This window comes from Pempheris klunzingeri, chromosome 5 (assembly GCF_042242105.1).
Source record: "Pempheris klunzingeri isolate RE-2024b chromosome 5, fPemKlu1.hap1, whole genome shotgun sequence".
Taxonomy (NCBI): domain Eukaryota; kingdom Metazoa; phylum Chordata; class Actinopteri; order Acropomatiformes; family Pempheridae; genus Pempheris; species Pempheris klunzingeri.
The window spans coordinates 19,070,437-19,091,542 of NC_092016.1; the positions used below are offsets into that span (position 1 = coordinate 19,070,437).

The 21,106-nt window shown below is 42.5% G+C and overlaps 2 protein-coding genes across 2 annotated transcripts in view; both read right to left on the reverse strand.

The window, feature by feature from the left end:
* LOC139201789 (receptor-type tyrosine-protein phosphatase eta-like) overlaps positions 1–21,106 on the reverse strand; it is a 39,304-nt gene that overhangs the window by 9,660 nt on the left and 8,538 nt on the right. The window contains exons 2-9 of the mRNA XM_070831207.1: positions 5,017–5,271; positions 4,640–4,894; positions 3,601–3,861; positions 3,205–3,477; positions 2,800–3,063; positions 2,407–2,670; positions 774–1,037; positions 351–608 (exon numbers count right to left, since the gene is read on the reverse strand). Coding sequence (XP_070687308.1) covers positions 351–608; positions 774–1,037; positions 2,407–2,670; positions 2,800–3,063; positions 3,205–3,477; positions 3,601–3,861; positions 4,640–4,894; positions 5,017–5,149 — 1,972 coding nt within the window. The 5' untranslated portion in view covers positions 5,150–5,271. The remainder of the gene's footprint in view (positions 1–350; positions 609–773; positions 1,038–2,406; positions 2,671–2,799; positions 3,064–3,204; positions 3,478–3,600; positions 3,862–4,639; positions 4,895–5,016; positions 5,272–21,106) is intronic.
* Positions 11,147–18,382, reverse strand: LOC139201121 (receptor-type tyrosine-protein phosphatase eta-like). The gene is made up of 4 exons (XM_070830359.1): positions 18,109–18,382; positions 13,758–14,018; positions 12,239–12,475; positions 11,147–11,247 (listed from the first exon to the last, which is right to left on the reverse strand). The coding sequence occupies exons 1-4, from the start codon at positions 18,380–18,382 to the stop codon at positions 11,147–11,149; spliced, it is 873 nt and encodes a 290-aa protein (XP_070686460.1).

Consider the following 21,106-nt stretch of genomic DNA (forward strand, 5'->3'; position numbering starts at 1 on the left):
ACAGCTGCTGAATGTGTTTTACAATAGTATAAACAGTGTTTGTGGTTTGGGAGTCTATCCTATGTGGTACTTATGTGCTCAATATATTACTTGGTGCTTCTGAATGGCCTTAATTTTGGTATCTGATTTTGGTATCCAGCTCACGAATGCAGTTAAATAATATCACTATTAATGTCAAAACATCTCTTTTTTGTGCACAAGATTAGAGTAGTTTGTAGTCAAAAGTAAAATAAAAGTCCGGTAATACTAATTGAGAAATTGCGTGTAAATAATCACATTTTTAAAAAACTATAAAAAAATCCTGAAGTATAGCTACTAATATCAATAGAGTGTGTGTTAATCACACTCACTGGTGTATTTTTCCGCCGTCACTGCTGTGCTCTCGTAGTTCAACACGCCCACAGTAACAACAGAGATGTTGTAGGGACTTCCAGACTGCAGGTCGCTGTCCAACAGGAACCAGTTGTTTTTGGTCGCAGAGGAGCCTTCAATGGTGGTCACACTGAAGTTGTACTGATTATGGTCCATGTCCTCTGGGGAGGCCCATGTGAAGTTGATGGACCCGACGGTCTGGGACTCCGACCTGATGGGGCCAGGAGGGTTGGGAACTGAACAGGAGAGGGAATGCTGTTCAATAGTGCTCGATTCAAAGACTACAGGTATTTCTGAAATAAATGCTGCAAGCAGTACATGTATATTGTATGTATATATGAATATATATACATTGAACATATAGTATACACATGTTTATAAATAAAGTCGATGTAACTCACAAGTTGCGTTGCATATGCTTGATTTGTTACTCTCAAAAGGTCCACTTTTGGTGATCACCACCACACAGTAATGCACTCCAGGTGTCAGGCCCTGAAACAATGTGTGTACAGTCGTGTTGCTCAGATCCGTGTCGTTTCCCACCAACTGCCCCTCTCTGTACAGCTGGACGTTGTAGGAGTCCACCTGCCCATACGCTTCTGTCCACCTCACGGACATGTTGGTTGTGGTTCCTATAGCGGTGATGTCAGACACTGTGTCAGGCCCTGTGAAAAAGAGATGTATTATGAAGTTCAGTAGAGGTTCAACCTGTTTTATGGTCATTGATTATTTGTCCTCTCTCTCTCTCTCTCTCTCTCTCTCTCTCTCTCTCCCTCTCTCTGTCTGTCTCTATCTCTTCCCACTTCTCACTCATCAGCTGACTATAGGCATTTCACTCTTTCACTTAAACCACTCCTTTTCTTGCCTCCACTCTGACAAGCCGATCATCTCAAAGCTGTCAAAGTTTAAAGCTGTTCCTCTCTCTGCTGCTGTCAGCTGTCATTTCAAGCTAATGGATTTTAGTGAAGTCTCTCCTGATTTAAATACATTTAGAAAATCTTTAGTTTTAGGTCTGTACGAGCTGATGAACACACATTAAATTCACTTGTAGAAATATACAGAGTTAGGTAGTAACACAGTTATTCTGAATGCAATAAAAATTTGAGGCAATTCTGACCAAAAATATTTTTGGGAGTTACTGCATTACTTCTGCTTAACATGACAGCATGGAGAAATCCTAAACCTATGATTTTTTCCCCCCTTTTTCATGTATCTGCAGATGTGTACAGCAATACTATGGCTAACTCTGGCATCCCATGGAATCAACCCTAATTTCTTCGTCCCTTACGGCATTTAACGACTTCTAAATTTGGATTTGCCTACTGTCTGCATAGAAAAATTAAATAAGCATATATGAATTGTTGCTGTACGAGATGTGGATTTCCCACAATTACATTCATTTATTACTGCTTTATAAGTTAATTCAAACACAGCTGACTATGTGGTATATATTGTAAATTGGGGTGTGCATGTACATAATATTATAATTCGGCTTGTCTTGATGGAGTTAAATATATATGCACATTTTCTCTAATGTGTGTTATTTTCTTGTACATTAAATGGGATAATGATATTAAAAAAAAAATAAAGACAAAAACAAAAATACAAAGTTCAGTTTACTTGTCATAGATAGTACTATTCAGCCTGTTGTTCTATGATCTCTTCTGAACCTCTGGAGGGAGTTTCAAAAGTTAGAAAAAGATTATCCTGATGATTGGATTGTGTTGCATTATAGAAATTATAGGCTCTTGCATTTTTGGAGACCCATAACAGACTTAAGGCTATTATGTCGGCCTCTGCTGCTTGGATTGTGATCATTCTTTTTATAACTATCTCTCAAATGTCCCCCCATTTTATGACAGTACAACACTAAATTCCTGCCATATCCCTTTAAAGAAATCATTGACATATCTACTTAACTGAGCTCTGCTAGTCTTTTGCATGGTGCAACCGATTTCAGTGTTGACCAGGTAAATTCAACATTTCAGCCAGTGATAGTGTATCATATATAATAAACCCATTTCACAAGCTTACTTGTGTAACTTGATGTGCTCTTCTCTGCGGACTTGACCCCTCCTATGCTTGTAACCACAGTAAAACTGTGCAATGTTCCGGAGAGCAGAGCGAAGAAGGTGTAAGTCTCAGTCTCAGTTTGCCCACTATGAACTACCGTGGCGCCCTGGAGCGCCTTCACCAGGTAGATGTAGGAAGGCTTATGATCACTCTGTCTGAGCCACGTCAGCCGGATGGTTGTCGTGTTCACGTGCTCCACCATGAGGTTGGTCACTGCATTGGGTACTGTAGCAGACATAGCGTAGATAAAAATAATTTTTTTTAAAAACACAGCAGAAAAAGGTATTTCACATTTGTGTTGTATCCTTAACTGAGTGTACAGGAAATATGAAATGTTTAAATGTAAGGTCTTACTTGTGTAACTGAATGTCTGTTCCACCGCGGATTCACTTTCGTTTGTTGCTACCGTGACATTGATAGTGTATCTAGTTCCTGGCTGCAGGTTTGGTACATCTGTGCTGTTGGTGCGGACTGTTGTGTTAAATAGGGCTCCCATGGTGTCGTAGGTTTGAACAAAGTAGCTGTAATACGGCTGGTGTCCCTGTGGGTAGGACCAATGCACCTCTATTGACGTGGTGGATTTAGGGCTGGCCACAAGGTTCAACACAGGGTTGGGAACTAGAAAAATAATACACCAAGGAGATGTTAGTTAAAACCTGATGAAATGAGAAGAGATTTCCGTCATATGTGTCACATTTATAAAATGTTATGTAATATACAGTGACCTTTCCTCCTGTGGTTTCTCCCTGTTGTACTTACTAGTGAAAGCAGAATTACGGACGGCCGTGCTCCTTAACTCTTGGGGTCCGATTGTTTCTACAGCTACTTTGTAGAACGTTCCAGAGGAAAGCGAGGACAGCTCTGTGTAATTCGCGGTGGTGCTTTGATTTTGTACTTCACCACCCTCAGGCTGGTAGGTGATACAATAGCTGATGTGCGGAGCACCATCCATCATATCAGGTGTGGCCCACTGCAGACGCAACGAAGAGTTTGTCCGACTGACAATGATGATGGGACCAGGAGGCGTGGGGACTAAAAGATATAAGTAACAGGTATGGGTACACACTTATTACTTTATATATTCTGTAACTGCTATGCACACTTCATGACTGGTCTTATCATGAGAACATCATCAGTTTAGGTTGTTGAACCTACTTGTGGCGAATGCAGACTGGTTAGATGTGTTGTTGAAATCTCCAGCTACAGCCATTACTGTGATAACAAAGATTCTCCCGGGATGTAAATCAGTGAAGTGGGCTGTGGTGAGTGTTGTTTTGCTGCTCTTGGAATTCATCCAGTCCTCATTTGAGATGCGCACCTCATAGTGATCAACCCTCCCACTGGGCAAAGTCCAGCTGGTGTTCAGGTAGTCAGTTCCTTGAGCTGTAATTCTAATGTCCCCAGGCTTTTCAGGTCCTAAACAATAAAGAAGTAAAAGGTGGTTTGTGTTACACTGTGGTGTCATCATATTACACATCTTGAAATGGCACATGGAACTTAAGTAACCAAAGTAAATATAACTACAGTGATATATTTGCTGAAAAATGTCTATTTAATGAATTGGAAACATAAAATATTTCAACATGATCAGTAAATATTATAATCAATTTGCCATACTTCTATTTCTAAACAATAGAAGAAACACATTAACATTTACAGAAATGCACCAAAACAGCATAATCTTGGTACATTTATCTTAAATACTGCATAGTTCTGCGACTAACAATTAATTTTGATATTGAACAATCTACAGATTATTTTTAAATTTGATATATTTTGATTAAACGATGAATCACCTCAAACTGAGGTGAGCTCCTACAAGCAGATATCTGTAGTCTGTAGCCACATAAAACAAAGAAAAGCAGCGAATTCTCACACAGCAGAAAGTGGATTCAAAGAATGTTGTCACTTTTACTTGCAAAATGACTCAAACGAATAATTGATTATCAGAATAATTGCCAAGTAATCAACTAATCGTTCACTAAATCTTTTTACAAGTTGAACGTCAATGCACGCCTCACTGCTCCTATTCAGCGTTTAAAAGTGGTATATAAACATCTAATACATGGTTCATAACACATGCTGGCTTACATTTTCTATCTTTGTATTGCTTATTCAATTTTAGCTTTAGCCTAAAAACATGGACTTTCCCAAATTATGATGAAAAAAGGATTCTGTCAAAGTGTGGACCCACTTGTGAAGGTGGTTATCAAGGTTTCCTCTCCTTTGTTTGAAGAATCTACAGCAACAGCAGCCACTGTAATGTTGTACTGGAATCCAGGGGTTAAATCTGGGATAGTGAAGGAGGTTTCAGTAGTGTTGCTACAGGCCTCTCCCGGCATCCAGCAAATAACGTACGAGGTAGCATTGCCCTCTGGTTCAATCCAGTTCAGAAACACGGACGACGTTGTGACATTAATGATGGTGGGACTCCTGACCACAGCAGGTTCTGCAAATGCAAGAGGGGAACAAGATGAGTGGGAATAAAATCAACATGTTTGCAGCACCATGTATAAAGTCTTTAGTGACTTTTATCACAACTGTGCATTTTTAATGAGCTTAATGGCTTACTTGTGACTTCAGTGAATGTGTAAGGTTCTCCTGTATTATTGTCTCTGCCAACAGCAATGACTGCGATTGTGTAGGTGGTACCGGGGATCAGGTCTGATAGCACAGCGACAGTACCGTACGTGAATATGACCATTAGAGCTCCACCATTATGCCACTCCACCCTGTATTTAAACACGTCACCAAGAGGAGATGTCCAGTTCAGAGAGATGGAGGAGGTGTTTGTGTGCACCGTGTGTTCCCCAATTTTACCAGGTTCTAAAGATAAGGAGGAGAGGAGAGGAGAGGAGAGGAAAACGTCAAAATGAGAAAGTTAAATGTTAAGAATCATCATCATTATCATCAGGACAAATGTTAATTGCTAGTGGTTTGGAGCCAGAAACCTGATCCAGCATCTGTCATAAGTCCTTGCAGAGTTTTTAGGAGAGAGTGCTGAATGTCATATCATCACTCCACCAGGTGTCCTCAGTGCTCCTCCTGACAGTATGAACCACATTTAAATGCTGACTTACTTGTGTATTGGGAAACAGCGGTACTCTGTCCATCAGTACGGCCATCACCTGCTACTGCAGTAACACTTATTTCATACTGGACACCAGGAGTCAGGTTAGAAATGTTTATATGTGTCTGAGTCACAGTGTCATTCTGTGTTACATCCCCATCAGTCCACTGTACTCTATAGAAGGAGCTCTCTCCCTCTGGTTCAGTCCAGGTCAGAAGCACAGAGGATGTTGTCAATCCACTGACATTAAGATTCCTGACAGCTTCAGGCTCTGTGAGTGACATAGAGGTGATATGGCAAAGATTAAAGTCACACCATACTACATTGTTACTTAAAATCTATCATACTGCTACTTTCTATAGCTGCGTTTTTAGATTCCACATTCGAAAATCATCTTTGACAGTGTAACCAGAGCCCTGTTGTCTCAGCAAAGTTATCAAGCTGCTTCCATTTGGCTGGAAAGTCATCAAGCATTTTTGTCTTGTTGGATCCTCTTTCGGTTGTTGGTGCTGCCACCACACTTGTTAGGGTCAATCTGTGTGGTCAACAAACCACCTCGTCTGACTTCTGTCATTAAAGAGTAACACCAGCTTGACAAAGAGACCTTGTCCACACTTGAGTCCACATTTCTTCCTCTGAATCTGAGGCAGGACATCGAGTTTCGATGAAGCAAACTGTCTTGGGCTTCCCAAAGGAGGCTGACCAGTGTAATTCTTTGACAGGTAGAACAAACCCTCTGGTCCATTTGTTTTAACAAGACTAAAACTCTACAGCCACTCTTTTGGCTCTGTGAGTCTGCGCCTTGAGCTATTGTAGATGCTAACGCAAGCATGTAAATATTCTCTCAATGATGATGCTAACATGCTGGTGTTAACCAGGTATACTGGTTACTAGTGTAGTTCAGCACATTAGCAAGCTAACATTCACTAAAACACAAAGTACAGCTGATGCAGCTTAGTTGTGAATTATTGGACAAATCAAAATTTTCACCTGATGGTAGTTTTACAGGAAAGGTTAAATGATCACTGGAGTAATTAGGATTTATCCTGAAAGGAGCATTAATATTTCTTCTACACTTCATGGCAACCCATCCAAAGGGTTTTGAGACATTTCCCTGAAAGCCACATGCCAACCTCATGGTGGCAGTACAAGAAAAGTCAGGTGATCACCAACATCTGAAGGTTTCTTCATGTAGAGACCATGAATGTCTCTACAAAATATCATGACAACCCACTAACTAGCTGTGGAGATATTTCACTCTGGACCAAAGTGTTCACTGATGGACCCACAGATGGACTTTACCATCTTTAGAGCCATGCTGACATCTCCAACCCCGTCTGTCAAACCAGAGCGAATGCTCCTGAGATCTGAACATTAAACACGTGTCATCAACAATGTCCAGAGCCACAACCCAGATCCAGCACATACAGTCCAGCCCTGAGCTAAAGGTTGAAGTCACTGCAGAGAATGTGCTCCACCAGGTGTCCTCAGTGCTCCTCCTGACAGTATGAACCACATTTAAATGCTGACTTACTTGTGTATTGGGAAACAGCGGTACTCTGTCCATCGGTACGGCCATCACCTGCTACTGCAGTAACATTTATTTCATACTGGACACCAGGAGTCAGGTTAGAAATGTTTATATGTGTCTGAGTTACAGTGTCATTCTGTGTTACATTCCCATCAGTCCACTGTACTCTATAGAAGGAGCTCTCTCCCTCTGGTTCAGTCCAGGTCAGAAACACAGAGGATGTTGTCAATCCACTGACATTAAGATTCCTGACAGCTTCAGGCTCTGTGAGTGACATAGAGGTGATATGGCAAAGATTACAGTCACACCATACTACATCGCTACTTAAAATCTATCATACTGCTACTTTCTATAGCTGCGTTTTTAGATTCCACATTCGAAAATCATCTTTGAACCTAAATCACAGTGGAAACAGTGTAACCACAGCCCTGTTGTCTCAGCAAAGTTATCAAGCTGCTTCCATTTGGCTGGAAAGTCATCGAGCATCTTTGTCTTGTTGGATCCTCTTTCGGTTGTTGGTGCTGCCACCACACTTGTTAGGGTCAATCTGTGTGGTCAACAAACCACCTCGTCTGACTTCTGTCATTAAAGAGTAACACCAGCTTGACAAAGAGACCTTGTCCACACTTGAGTCCACATTGCTTCCTCTGAATCTGAGGCAGGACATCGAGTTTTGATGAAGCAAACTGTCTTGGGCTTCCCAAAGGAGGCTGGCCAGTGTAATTCTTTGACAGGTAGAACAAACCCTCTGGTTCATTTGTTTTAACAAGACTAAAACTCTACAGCCACTCTTTTGGCTCTGTGAGTCTGCGCCTTGAGCTATTGTAGATGCTAACGCAAGCATGTGTCGTATCTTCTCTGATGATGATGATATGCAGTTGATGAAAGGAAACTTCCGCTGACAACGACTTAGTGAATAAAATAGGTTTATTGCAAAAAGGTCAGTTGTCTAACAGGCACCATGGAGGCCTGGGAAAACGTTCAGCCAATTGTAGGAACAGACAGTGTAACCCCCGGCCGAATCTGCTGTCTCTCTGTCCTCGTCTTCCTCGAGCCACCTCTCTGGTCACTTCTTATACCCCCTTTGACCATACATCCCAACATCTGGTTTTCATCCATATAACAGTTCTATTCTTTGTTTTAGGGGTACAAGGATATATTAGAAGGACACCATCCCCCAGTATCTAGTAAGGGGGAGCAAAGGTCAGATCTCCCCTGGCCAGGTCAAGCAATTCCCAGTCTCTCCGTGTCCAGATAATCGATCACAGATCCAAAACAGAGAAACACTGACCACTACCAACATCATATGCCCTAAAGGCACATACCAAACACCACATTCATATTTATACTCACTAAAGGCACAAATCAGACACTACACATGTAAATATTCTCTCAATGATGATGCTAACATGCTGGTGTTAACCAGGTATACTGGTTACTAGTGTAGTTCAGCACATTAGCAAGCTAACATTCACTAAAACACAAAGTACAGCTGATGCAGCTTAGTTGTGAATTATTGGACAAATCAAAATTTTCACCTGATGGTAGTTTTACAGGAAAGGTTAAATGATCACTGGAGTAATTAGGATTTATCCTGAAAGGAGCATTAATATTTCTTCTACACTTCATGGCAACCCATCCAAAGGGTTTTGAGACATTTCCCTGAAAGCCACATGCCAACCTCATGGTGGCAGTACAAGAAAAGTCAGGTGATCACCAACATCTGAAGGTTTCTTCATGTAGAGACCATGAATGTCTCTACAAAATATCATGACAACCCACTAACTAGCTGTGGAGATATTTCACTCTGGACCAAAGTGTTCACTGATGGACCCACAGATGGACTTTACCATCTTTAGAGCCATGCTGACATCTCCAACCCCGTCTGTCAAACCAGAACGAATGCTCCTGAGATCTGAACATTAAACACGTGTCATCAACAATGTCCAGAGCCACAACCCAGATCCAGCACATACAGTCCAGCCCTGAGCTAAAGGTTGAAGTCACTGCAGAGAATGTGCTCCACCAGGTGTCCTCAGTGCTCCTCCTGACAGTATGAACCACATTTAAATGCTGACTTACTTGCGTATTGGGAAACAGCGGTACTCTGTCCATCAGTACGGCCATCACCTGCTACTGCAGTAACATTTATTTCATACTGGACACCAGGAGTCAGGTTAGAAATGTTTATATGTGTCTGAGTTACAGTGTCATTCTGTGTTACATTCCCATCAGTCCACTGTACTCTATAGAAGGAGCTCTCTCCCTCTGGTTCAGTCCAGGTCAGAAACACAGAGGATGTTGTCAATCCACTGACATTAAGATTCCTGACAGCTTCAGGCTCTGTGAGTGACATAGAGGTGATATGGCAAAGATTACAGTCACACCATACTACATCGCTACTTAAAATCTATCATACTGCTACTTTCTATAGCTGCGTTTTTAGATTCCACATTCGAAAATCATCTTTGAACCTAAATCACAGTGGAAACAGTGTAACCACAGCCCTGTTGTCTCAGCAAAGTTATCAAGCTGCTTCCATTTGGCTGGAAAGTCATCGAGCATCTTTGTCTTGTTGGATCCTCTTTCGGTTGTTGGTGCTGCCACCACACTTGTTAGGGTCAATCTGTGTGGTCAACAAACCACCTCGTCTGACTTCTGTCATTAAAGAGTAACACCAGCTTGACAAAGAGACCTTGTCCACACTTGAGTCCACATTGCTTCCTCTGAATCTGAGGCAGGACATCGAGTTTCGATGAAGCAAACTGTCTTGGGCTTCCCAAAGGAGGCTGACCAGTGTAATTCTTTGACAGGTAGAACAAACCCTCTGGTTCATTTGTTTTAACAAGACTAAAACTCTACAGCCACTCTTTTGGCTCTGTGAGTCTGCGCTTTGAGCTACTGTAGATGCTAACGCAAGCATGTAAATATTCTCTCAATGATGATGCTAACATGCTGGTGTTAACCAGGTATACTGGTTACTAGTGTAGTTCAGCACATTAGCAAGCTAACATTCACTAAAACACAAAGTACAGCTGATGCAGCTTAGTTGTGAATTATTGGACAAATCAAAATTTTCACCTGATGGTAGTTTTACAGGAAAGGTTAAATGATCACTGGAGTAATTAGGATTTATCCTGAAAGGAGCATTAATATTTCTTCTACACTTCATGGCAACCCATCCAAAGGGTTTTGAGACATTTCCCTGAAAACCACATGCCAACCTCATGGTGGCAGTACAAGAAAAGTCAGGTGATCACCAACATCTGAAGGTTTCTTCATGTAGAGACCATGAATGTCTCTACAAAATATCATGACAACCCACTAACTAGCTGTGGAGATATTTCACTCTGGACCAAAGTGTTCACTGATGGACCCACAGATGGACTTTACCATCTTTAGAGCCATGCTGACATCTCCAACCCCGTCTGTCAAACCAGAACGAATGCTCCTGAGATCTGAACATTAAACACGTGTCATCAACAATGTCCAGAGCCACAACCCAGATCCAGCACATACAGTCCAGCCCTGAGCTAAAGGTTGAAGTCACTGCAGAGAATGTGCTCCACCAGGTGTCCTCAGTGCTCCTCCTGACAGTATGAACCACATTTAAATGCTGACTTACTTGTGTATTGGGAAACAGCGGTACTCTGTCCATCGGTACGGCCATCACCTGCTACTGCAGTAACATTTATTTCATACTGGACACCAGGAGTCAGGTTAGAAATGTTTATATGTGTCTGAGTTACAGTGTCATTCTGTGTTACATCCCCATCAGTCCACTGTACTCTATAGAAGGAGCTCTCTCCCTCTGGTTCAGTCCAGGTCAGAAACACAGAGGATGTTGTCAATCCACTGACATTAAGATTCCTGACAGCTTCAGGCTCTGTGAGTGACATAGAGGTGATATGGCAAAGATTACAGTCACACCATACTACATCGCTACTTAAAATCTATCATACTGCTACTTTCTATAGCTGCGTTTTTAGATTCCACATTCGAAAATCATCTTTGAACCTAAATCACAGTGGAAACAGTGTAACCAGAGCCCTGTTGTCTCAGCAAAGTTATCAAGCTGCTTCCATTTGGCTGGAAAGTCATCAAGCATCTTTGTCTTGTTGGATCCTCTTTCGGTTGTTGGTGCTGCCACCACACTTGTTAGGGTCAATCTGTGTGGTCAACAAACCACCTCGTCTGACTTCTGTCATTAAAGAGTAACACCAGCTTGACAAAGAGACCTTGTCCACACTTGAGTCCACATTGCTTCCTCTGAATCTGAGGCAGGACATCGAGTTTCGATGAAGCAAACTGTCTTGGGCTTCCCAAAGGAGGCTGGCCAGTGTAATTCTTTGACAGGTAGAACAAACCCTCTGGTTCATTTGTTTTAACAAGACTAAAACTCTACAGCCACTCTTTTGGCTCTGTGAGTCTGCGCCTTGAGCTATTGTAGATGCTAACGCAAGCATGTAAATATTCTCTCAATGATGATGCTAACATGCTGGTGTTAACCAGGTATACTGGTTACTAGTGTAGTTCAGCACATTAGCAAGCTAACATTCACTAAAACACAAAGTACAGCTGATGCAGCTTAGTTGTGAATTATTGGACAAATCAAAATTTTCACCTGATGGTAGTTTTACAGGAAAGGTTAAATGATCACTGGAGTAATTAGGATTTATCCTGAAAGGAGCATTAATATTTCTTCTACACTTCATGGCAACCCATCCAAAGGGTTTTGAGACATTTCCCTGAAAGCCACATGCCAACCTCATGGTGGCAGTACAAGAAAAGTCAGGTGATCACCAACATCTGAAGGTTTCTTCATGTAGAGACCATGAATGTCTCTACAAAATATCATGACAACCCACTAATTAGCTGTGGAGATATTTCACTCTGGACCAAAGTGTTCACTGATGGACCCACAGATGGACTTTACCATCTTTAGAGCCATGCTGACATCTCCAACCCCGTCTGTCAAACCAGAACGAATGCTCCTGAGATCTGAACATTAAACACGTGTCATCAACAATGTCCAGAGCCACAACCCAGATCCAGCACATACAGTCCAGCCCTGAGCTAAAGGTTGAAGTCACTGCAGAGAATGTGCTCCACCAGGTGTCCTCAGTGCTCCTCCTGACAGTATGAACCACATTTAAATGCTGACTTACTTGTGTATTGGGAAACAGCGGTACTCTGTCCATCGGTACGGCCATCACCTGCTACTGCAGTAACATTTATTTCATACTGGACACCAGGAGTCAGGTTAGAAATGTTTATATGTGTCTGAGTTACAGTGTCATTCTGTGTTACATTCCCATCAGTCCACTGTACTCTATAGAAGGAGCTCTCTCCCTCTGGTTCAGTCCAGGTCAGAAACACAGAGGATGTTGTCAATCCACTGACATTAAGATTCCTGACAGCTTCAGGCTCTGTGAGTGACATAGAGGTGATATGGCAAAGATTACAGTCACACCATACTACATCGCTACTTAAAATCTATCATACTGCTACTTTCTATAGCTGCGTTTTTAGATTCCACATTCGAAAATCATCTTTGAACCTAAATCACAGTGGAAACAGTGTAACCAGAGCCCTGTTGTCTCAGCAAAGTTATCAAGCTGCTTCCATTTGGCTGGAAAGTCATCGAGCATCTTTGTCTTGTTGGATCCTCTTTCGGTTGTTGGTGCTGCCACCACCCTTGTTAGGGTCAATCTGTGTGGTCAACAAACCACCTCGTCTGACTTCTGTCATTAAAGAGTAACACCAGCTTGACAAAGAGACCTTGTCCACACTTGAGTCCACATTGTTTCCTCTGAATCTGAGGCAGGACATCGAGTTTCGATGAAGCAAACTGTCTTGGGCTTCCCAAAGGAGGCTGGCCAGTGTAATTCTTTGACAGGTAGAACAAACCCTCTGGTTCATTTGTTTTAACAAGACTAAAACTCTACAGCCACTCTTTTGGCTCTGTGAGTCTGCGCCTTGAGCTATTGTAGATGCTAACGCAAGCATGTAAATATTCTCTCAATGATGATGCTAACATGCTGGTGTTAACCAGGTATACTGGTTACTAGTGTAGTTCAGCACATTAGCAAGCTAACATTCACTAAAACACAAAGTACAGCTGATGCAGCTTAGTTGTGAATTATTGGACAAATCAAAATTTTCACCTAATGGTAGTTTTACAGGAAAGGTTAAATGATCACTGGAGTAATTAGGATTTATCCTGAAAGGAGCATTAATATTTCTTCTACACTTCATAGCAACCCATCCAAAGGGTTTTGAGACATTTCCCTGAAAGCCACATGCCAACCTCATGGTGGCAGTACAAGAAAAGTCAGGTGATCACCAACATCTGAAGGTTTCTTCATGTAGAGACCATGAATGTCTCTACAAAATATCATGACAACCCACTAACTAGCTGTGGAGATATTTCACTCTGGACCAAAGTGTTCACTGATGGACCCACAGATGGACTTTACCATCTTTAGAGCCATGCTGACATCTCCAACCCCGTCTGTCAAACCAGAACGAATGCTCCTGAGATCTGAACATTAAACACGTGTCATCAACAATGTCCAGAGCCACAACCCAGATCCAGCACATACAGTCCAGCCCTGAGCTAAAGGTTGAAGTCACTGCAGAGAATGTGCTCCACCAGGTGTCCTCAGTGCTCCTCCTGACAGTATGAACCACATTTAAATGCTGACTTACTTGTGTATTGGGAAACAGCGGTACTCTGTCCATCGGTACGGCCATCACCTGCTACTGCAGTAACATTTATTTCATACTGGACACCAGGAGTCAGGTTAGAAATGTTTATATGTGTCTGAGTTACAGTGTCATTCTGTGTTACATTCCCATCAGTCCACTGTACTCTATAGAAGGAGCTCTCTCCCTCTGGTTCAGTCCAGGTCAGAAACACAGAGGATGTTGTCAATCCACTGACATTAAGATTCCTGACAGCTTCAGGCTCTGTGAGTGACATAGAGGTGATATGGCAAAGATTACAGTCACACCATACTACATCGCTACTTAAAATCTATCATACTGCTACTTTCTATAGCTGCGTTTTTAGATTCCACATTCGAAAATCATCTTTGAACCTAAATCACAGTGGAAACAGTGTAACCACAGCCCTGTTGTCTCAGCAAAGTTATCAAGCTGCTTCCATTTGGCTGGAAAGTCATCGAGCATCTTTGTCTTGTTGGATCCTCTTTCGGTTGTTGGTGCTGCCACCACACTTGTTAGGGTCAATCTGTGTGGTCAACAAACCACCTCGTCTGACTTCTGTCATTAAAGAGTAACACCAGCTTGACAAAGAGACCTTGTCCACACTTGAGTCCACATTGCTTCCTCTGAATCTGAGGCAGGACATCGAGTTTCGATGAAGCAAACTGTCTTGGGCTTCCCAAAGGAGGCTGACCAGTGCAATTCTTTGACAGGTAGAACAAACCCTCTGGTTCATTTGTTTTAGCATTAATATTTCTATTTATTAAGAAATTAATATTTCTTCTACACTTCATGGCAACCCATCCAAAGGGTTTTGAGACATTTCCCTGAAAACCACATGCCAACCTCATGGTGGCAGTACAAGAAAAGTCAGGTGATCACCAACATCTGAAGGTTTCTTCATGTAGAGACCATGAATGTCTCTACAAAATATCATGATAACCCACTAACTAGCTGTGGAGATATTTCACTCTGGACCAAAGTGTTCACTGATGGACCCACAGATGGACTTTACCATCTTTAGAGCCATGCTGACATCTCCAACCCCGTCTGTCAAACCAGAACGAATGCTCCTGAGATCTGAACATTAAACACGTGTCATCAGCAATGTCCAGAGCCACAACCCAGATCCAGCACATACAGTCCAGCCCTGAGCTAAAGGTTGAAGTCACTGCAGAGAATGTGCTCCACCAGGTGTCCTCAGTGCTCCTCCTGACAGTATGAACCACATTTAAATGCTGACTTACTTGTGTATTGGGAAACAGCGGTACTCTGTCCATCGGTACGGCCATCACCCGCTACTGCAGTAACATTTATTTCATACTGGACACCAGGAGTCAGGTTAGAAATGTTTATATGTGTCTGAGTTACAGTGTCATTCTGTGTTACATCCCCATCAGTCCACTGTACTCTATAGAAGGAGCTCTCTCCCTCTGGTTCAGTCCAGGTCAGAAACACAGAGGATGTTGTCAATCCACTGACATTAAGTTTCCTGACAGCTTCAGGCTCTGTGAGTGACATAGAGGTGATATGGCAAAGATTACAGTCACACCATACTACATCGCTACTTAAAATCTATCATACTGCTACTTTCTATAGCTGCGTTTTTAGAGTCCACATTCGAAAATCATCTTTGAACCTAAATCACAGTGGAAACAGTGTAACCAGAGCCCTGTTGTCTCAGCAAAGTTATCAAGCTGCTTCCATTTGGCTGGAAAGTCATCGAGCATCTTTGTCTTGTTGGATCCTCTTTCGGTTGTTGGTGCTGCCACCACACTTGTTAGGGTCAATCTGTGTGGTCAACAAACCACCTCGTCTGACTTCTGTCATTAAAGAGTAACACCAGCTTGACAAACAGACCTTGTCCACACTTGAGTCCACATTGCTTCCTCTGAATCTGAGGCAGGACATCGAGTTTCGATGAAGCAAACTGTCTTGGGCTTCCCAAAGGAGGCTGACCAGTGCAATTCTTTGACAGGTAGAACAAACCCTCTGGTTCATTTGTTTTAACAAGACTAAAACTCTACAGCCACTCTTTTGGCTCTGTGAGTCTGCGCCTTGAGCTATTGTAGATGCTAACGCAAGCATGTAAATATTCTCTCAATGATGATGCTAACATGCTGGTGTTAACCAGGTATACTGGTTACTAGCGTAGTTCAGCACATTAGCAAGCTAACATTCACTAAAACACAAAGTACAGCTGATGCAGCTTAGTTGTGAATTATTGGACAAATCAAAATTTTCACCTGATGGTAGTTTTACAGGAAAGGTTAAATGATCACTGGAGTAATTAGGATTTATCCTGAAAGGAGCATTAATATTTCTTCTACACTTCATGGCAACCCATCCAAAGGGTTTTGAGACATTTCCCTGAAAGCCACATGCCAACCTCATGGTGGCAGTACAAGAAAAGTCAGGTGATCACCAACATCTGAGGGTTTCTTCATGTAGAGACCATGAATGTCTCTACAAAATATCATGACAACCCACTAACTAGCTGTGGAGATATTTCACTCTGGACCAAAGTGTTCACTGATGGACCCACAGATGGACTTTACCATCTTTAGAGCCATGCTGACATCTCCAACCCCGTCTGTCAAACCAGAACGAATGCTCCTGAGATCTGAACATTAAACACGTGTCATCAGCAATGTCCAGAGCCACAACCCAGATCCAGCACATACAGTCCAGCCCTGAGCTAAAGGTTGAAGTCACTGCAGAGAATGTGCTCCACCAGGTGTCCTCAGTGCTCCTCCTGACAGTATGAACCACATTTAAATGCTGACTTACTTGTGTATTGGGAAACAGCGGTACTCTGTCCATCGGTACGGCCATCACCCGCTACTGCAGTAACATTTATTTCATACTGGACACCAGGAGTCAGGTTAGAAATGTTTATATGTGTCTGAGTTACAGTGTCATTCTGTGTTACATCCCCATCAGTCCACTGTACTCTATAGAAGGAGCTCTCTCCCTCTGGTTCAGTCCAGGTCAGAAACACAGAGGATGTTGTCAATCCACTGACATTAAGTTTCCTGACAGCTTCAGGCTCTGTGAGTGACATAGAGGTGATATGGCAAAGATTACAGTCACACCATACTACATCGCTACTTAAAATCTATCATACTGCTACTTTCTATAGCTGCGTTTTTAGAGTCCACATTCGAAAATCATCTTTGAACCTAAATCACAGTGGAAACAGTGTAACCAGAGCCCTGTTGTCTCAGCAAAGTTATCAAGCTGCTTCCATTTGGCTGGAAAGTCATCGAGCATCTTTGTCTTGTTGGATCCTCTTTCGGTTGTTGGTGCTGCCACCACACTTGTTAGGGTCAATCTGTGTGGTCAACAAACCACCTCGTCTGACTTCTGTCATTAAAGAGTAACACCAGCTTGACAAACAGACCTTGTCCACACTTGAGTCCACATTGCTTCCTCTGAATCTGAGGCAGGACATCGAGTTTCGATGAAGCAAACTGTCTTGGGCTTCCCAAAGGAGGCTGACCAGTGCAATTCTTTGACAGGTAGAACAAACCCTCTGGTTCATTTGTTTTAACAAGACTAAAACTCTACAGTCACTCTTTTGGCTCTGTGAGTCTGCGCCTTGAGCTATTGTAGATGCTAACGCAAGCATGTAAATATTCTCTCAATGATGATGCTAACATGCTGGTGTTAACCAGGTATACTGGTTACTAGCGTAGTTCAGCACATTAGCAAGCTAACATTCACTAAAACACAAAGTACAGCTGATGCAGCTTAGTTGTGAATTATTGGACAAATCAAAATTTTCACCTGATGGTAGTTTTACAGGAAAGGTTAAATGATCACTGGAGTAATTAGGATTTATCCTGAAAGGAGCATTAATATTTCTTCTACACTTCATGGCAACCCATCCAAAGGGTTTTGAGACATTTCCCTGAAAGCCACATGCCAACCTCATGGTGGCAGTACAAGAAAAGTCAGGTGATCACCAACATCTGAAGGTTTCTTCATGTAGAGACCATGAATGTCTCTACAAAATATCATGACAACCCACTAACTAGCTGTGGAGATATTTCACTCTGGACCAAAGTGTTCACTGATGGACCCACAGATGGACTTTACCATCTTTAGAGCCATGCTGACATCTCCAACCCCGTCTGTCAAACCAGAACGAATGCTCCTGAGATCTGAACATTAAACACGTGTCATCAACAATGTCCAGAGCCACAACCCAGATCCAGCACATACAGTCCAGCCCTGAGCTAAAGGTTAAAGTCACTGCAGAGAATGTGCTCCACCAGGTGTCCTCAGTGCTCCTCCTGACAGTATGAACCACATTTAAATGCTGACTTACTTGTGTATTGGGAAACAGCGGTACTCTGTCCATCGGTACGGCCATCACCTGCTACTGCAGTAACATTTATTTCATACTGGACACCAGGAGTCAGGTTAGAAATGTTTATATGTGTCTGAGTTACAGTGTCATTCTGTGTTACATTCCCATCAGTCCACTGTACTCTATAGAAGGAGCTCTCTCCCTCTGGTTCAGTCCAGGTCAGAAACACAGAGGATGTTGTCAATCCACTGACATTAAGATTCCTGACAGCTTCAGGCTCTGTGAGTGACATAGAGGTGATATGGCAAAGATTACAGTCACACCATACTACATCGCTACTTAAAATCTATCATACTGCTACTTTCTATAGCTGCGTTTTTAGATTCCACATTCGAAAATCATCTTTGAACCTAAATCACAGTGGAAACAGTGTAACCAGAGCCCTGTTGTCTCAGCAAAGTTATCAAGCTGCTTCCATTTGGCTGGAAAGTCATCGAGCATCTTTGTCTTGTTGGATCCTCTTTCGGTTGTTGGTGCTGCCACCACACTTGTTAGGGTCAATCTGTGTGGTCAACAAACCACCTCGTCTGACTTCTGTCATTAAAGAGTAACACCAGCTTGACAAACAGACCTTGTCCACACTTGAGTCCACATTGCTTCCTCTGAATCTGAGGCAGGACATCGAGTTTCGATGAAGCAAACTGTCTTGGGCTTCCCAAAGGAGGCTGACCAGTGCAATTCTTTGACAGGTAGAACAAACCCTCTGGTTCATTTGTTTTAGCATTAATATTTCTATTTATTAAGAAATTAATATTTCTTCTACACTTCATGGCAACCCATCCAAAGGGTTTTGAGACATTTCCCTGAAAACCACATGCCAACCTCATGGTGGCAGTACAAGAAAAGTCAGGTGATCACCAACATCTGAAGGTTTCTTCATGTAGAGACCATGAATGTCTCTACAAAATATCATGATAACCCACTAACTAGCTGTGGAGATATTTCACTCTGGACCAAAGTGTTCACTGATGGACCCACAGATGGACTTTACCATCTTTAGAGCCATGCTGACATCTCCAACCCCGTCTGTCAAACCAGAACGAATGCTCCTGAGATCTGAACATTAAACACGTGTCATCAGCAATGTCCAGAGCCACAACCCAGATCCAGCACATACAGTCCAGCCCTGAGCTAAAGGTTGAAGTCACTGCAGAGAATGTGCTCCACCAGGTGTCCTCAGTGCTCCTCCTGACAGTATGAACCACATTTAAATGCTGACTTACTTGTGTATTGGGAAACAGCGGTACTCTGTCCATCGGTACGGCCATCACCTGCTACTGCAGTAACATTTATTTCATACTGGACACCAGGAGTCAGGTTAGAAATGTTTATATGTGTCTGAGTTACAGTGTCATTCTGTGTTACATCCCCATCAGTCCACTGTACTCTATAGAAGGAGCTCTCTCCCTCTGGTTCAGTCCAGGTCAGAAACACAGAGGATGTTGTCAATCCACTGACATTAAGATTCCTGACAGCTTCAGGCTCTGTGAGTGACATAGAGGTGATATGGCAAAGATTACAGTCACACCATACTACATCGCTACTTAAAATCTATCATACTGCTACTTTCTATAGCTGCGTTTTTAGAGTCCACATTCGAAAATCATCTTTGAACCTAAATAACAGTGGAAACAGTGTAACCACAGCCCTGTTGTCTCAGCAAAGTTATCAAGCTGCTTCCATTTGGCTGGAAAGTCATCGAGCATCTTTGTCTTGTTGGATCCTCTTTCGGTTGTTGGTGCTGCCACCACACTTGTTAGGGTCAATCTGTGTGGTCAACAAACCACCTCGTCTGACTTCTGTCATTAAAGAGTAACACCAGCTTGACAAAGAGACCTTGTCCACACTTGAGTCCACATTGCTTCCTCTGAATCTGAGGCAGGACATCGAGTTTCGATGAAGCAAACTGTCTTGGGCTTCCCAAAGGAGGCTGGCCAGTGTAATTCTTTGACAGGTAGAACAAACCCTCTGGTTCATTTGTTTTAACAAGACTAAAACTCTACAGCCACTCTTTTGGCTCTGTGAGTCTGCGCCTTGAGCTATTGTAGATGCTAACGCAAGCATGTAAATATTCTCTCAATGATGATGCTAACATGCTGGTGTTAACCAGGTATACTGGTTACTAGTGTAGTTCAGCACATTAGCAAGCTAACATTCACTAAAACACAAAGTACAGCTGATGCAGCTTAGTTGTGAATTATTGGACAAATCAAAATTTTCACCTGATGGTAGTTTTACAGGAAAGGTTAAATGATCACTGGAGTAATTAGGATTTATCCTGAAAGGAGCATTAATATTTCTTCTACACTTCATGGCAACCCATCCAAAGGGTTTTGAGACATTTCCCTGAAAGCCACATGCCAACCTCATGGTGGCAGTACAAGAAAAGTCAGGTGATCACCAACATCTGAAGGTTTCTTCATGTAGAGACCATGAATGTCTCTACAAAATATCATGACAACCCACTAACTAGCTGTGGAGATATTTCACTCTGGACCAAAGTGTTCACTGATGGACCCACAGATGGACTTTACCATCTTTAGAGCCATGCTGACATCTCCAACCCCGTCTGTCAAACCAGAACGAATGCTCCTGAGATCTGAACATTAAACACGTGTCATCAACAATGTCCAGAGCCACAACCCAGATCCAGCACATACAGTCCAGCCCTGAGCTAAAGGTTAAAGTCACTGCAGAGAATGTGCTCCACCAGGTGTCCTCAGTGCTCCTCCTGACAGTATGAACCACATTTAAATGCTGACTTACTTGTGTATTGGGAAACAGCGGTACTCTGTCCATCGGTACGGCCATCACCTGCTACTGCAGTAACATTTATTTCATACTGGACACCAGGAGTCAGGTTAGAAATGTTTATATGTGTCTGAGTTACAGTGTCATTCTGTGTTACATTCCCATCAGTCCACTGTACTCTATAGAAGGAGCTCTCTCCCTCTGG

What these genes read in the sequence shown, in the direction of transcription:
- LOC139201121 (XM_070830359.1), bottom strand. Translation starts at nt 18,382, where the DNA reads ATGTCACTCACAGAGCCTGAAGCTGTCAGGAATCTTAATGTCAGTGGA. An exon ending in CGCTGTTTCCCAATACACAA is followed by an intron (nt 14,019 to 18,108) that starts GTAAGTCAGCAT and finishes TGTCACTCACAG; the next exon opens with AGCCTGAAGCTGTCAGGAAT. An exon ending in TGGCCGTACCGATGGACAGA is followed by an intron (nt 11,248 to 12,238) that starts GTACCGCTGTTT and finishes CTTTAATGACAG; the next exon opens with AAGTCAGACGAGGTGGTTTG.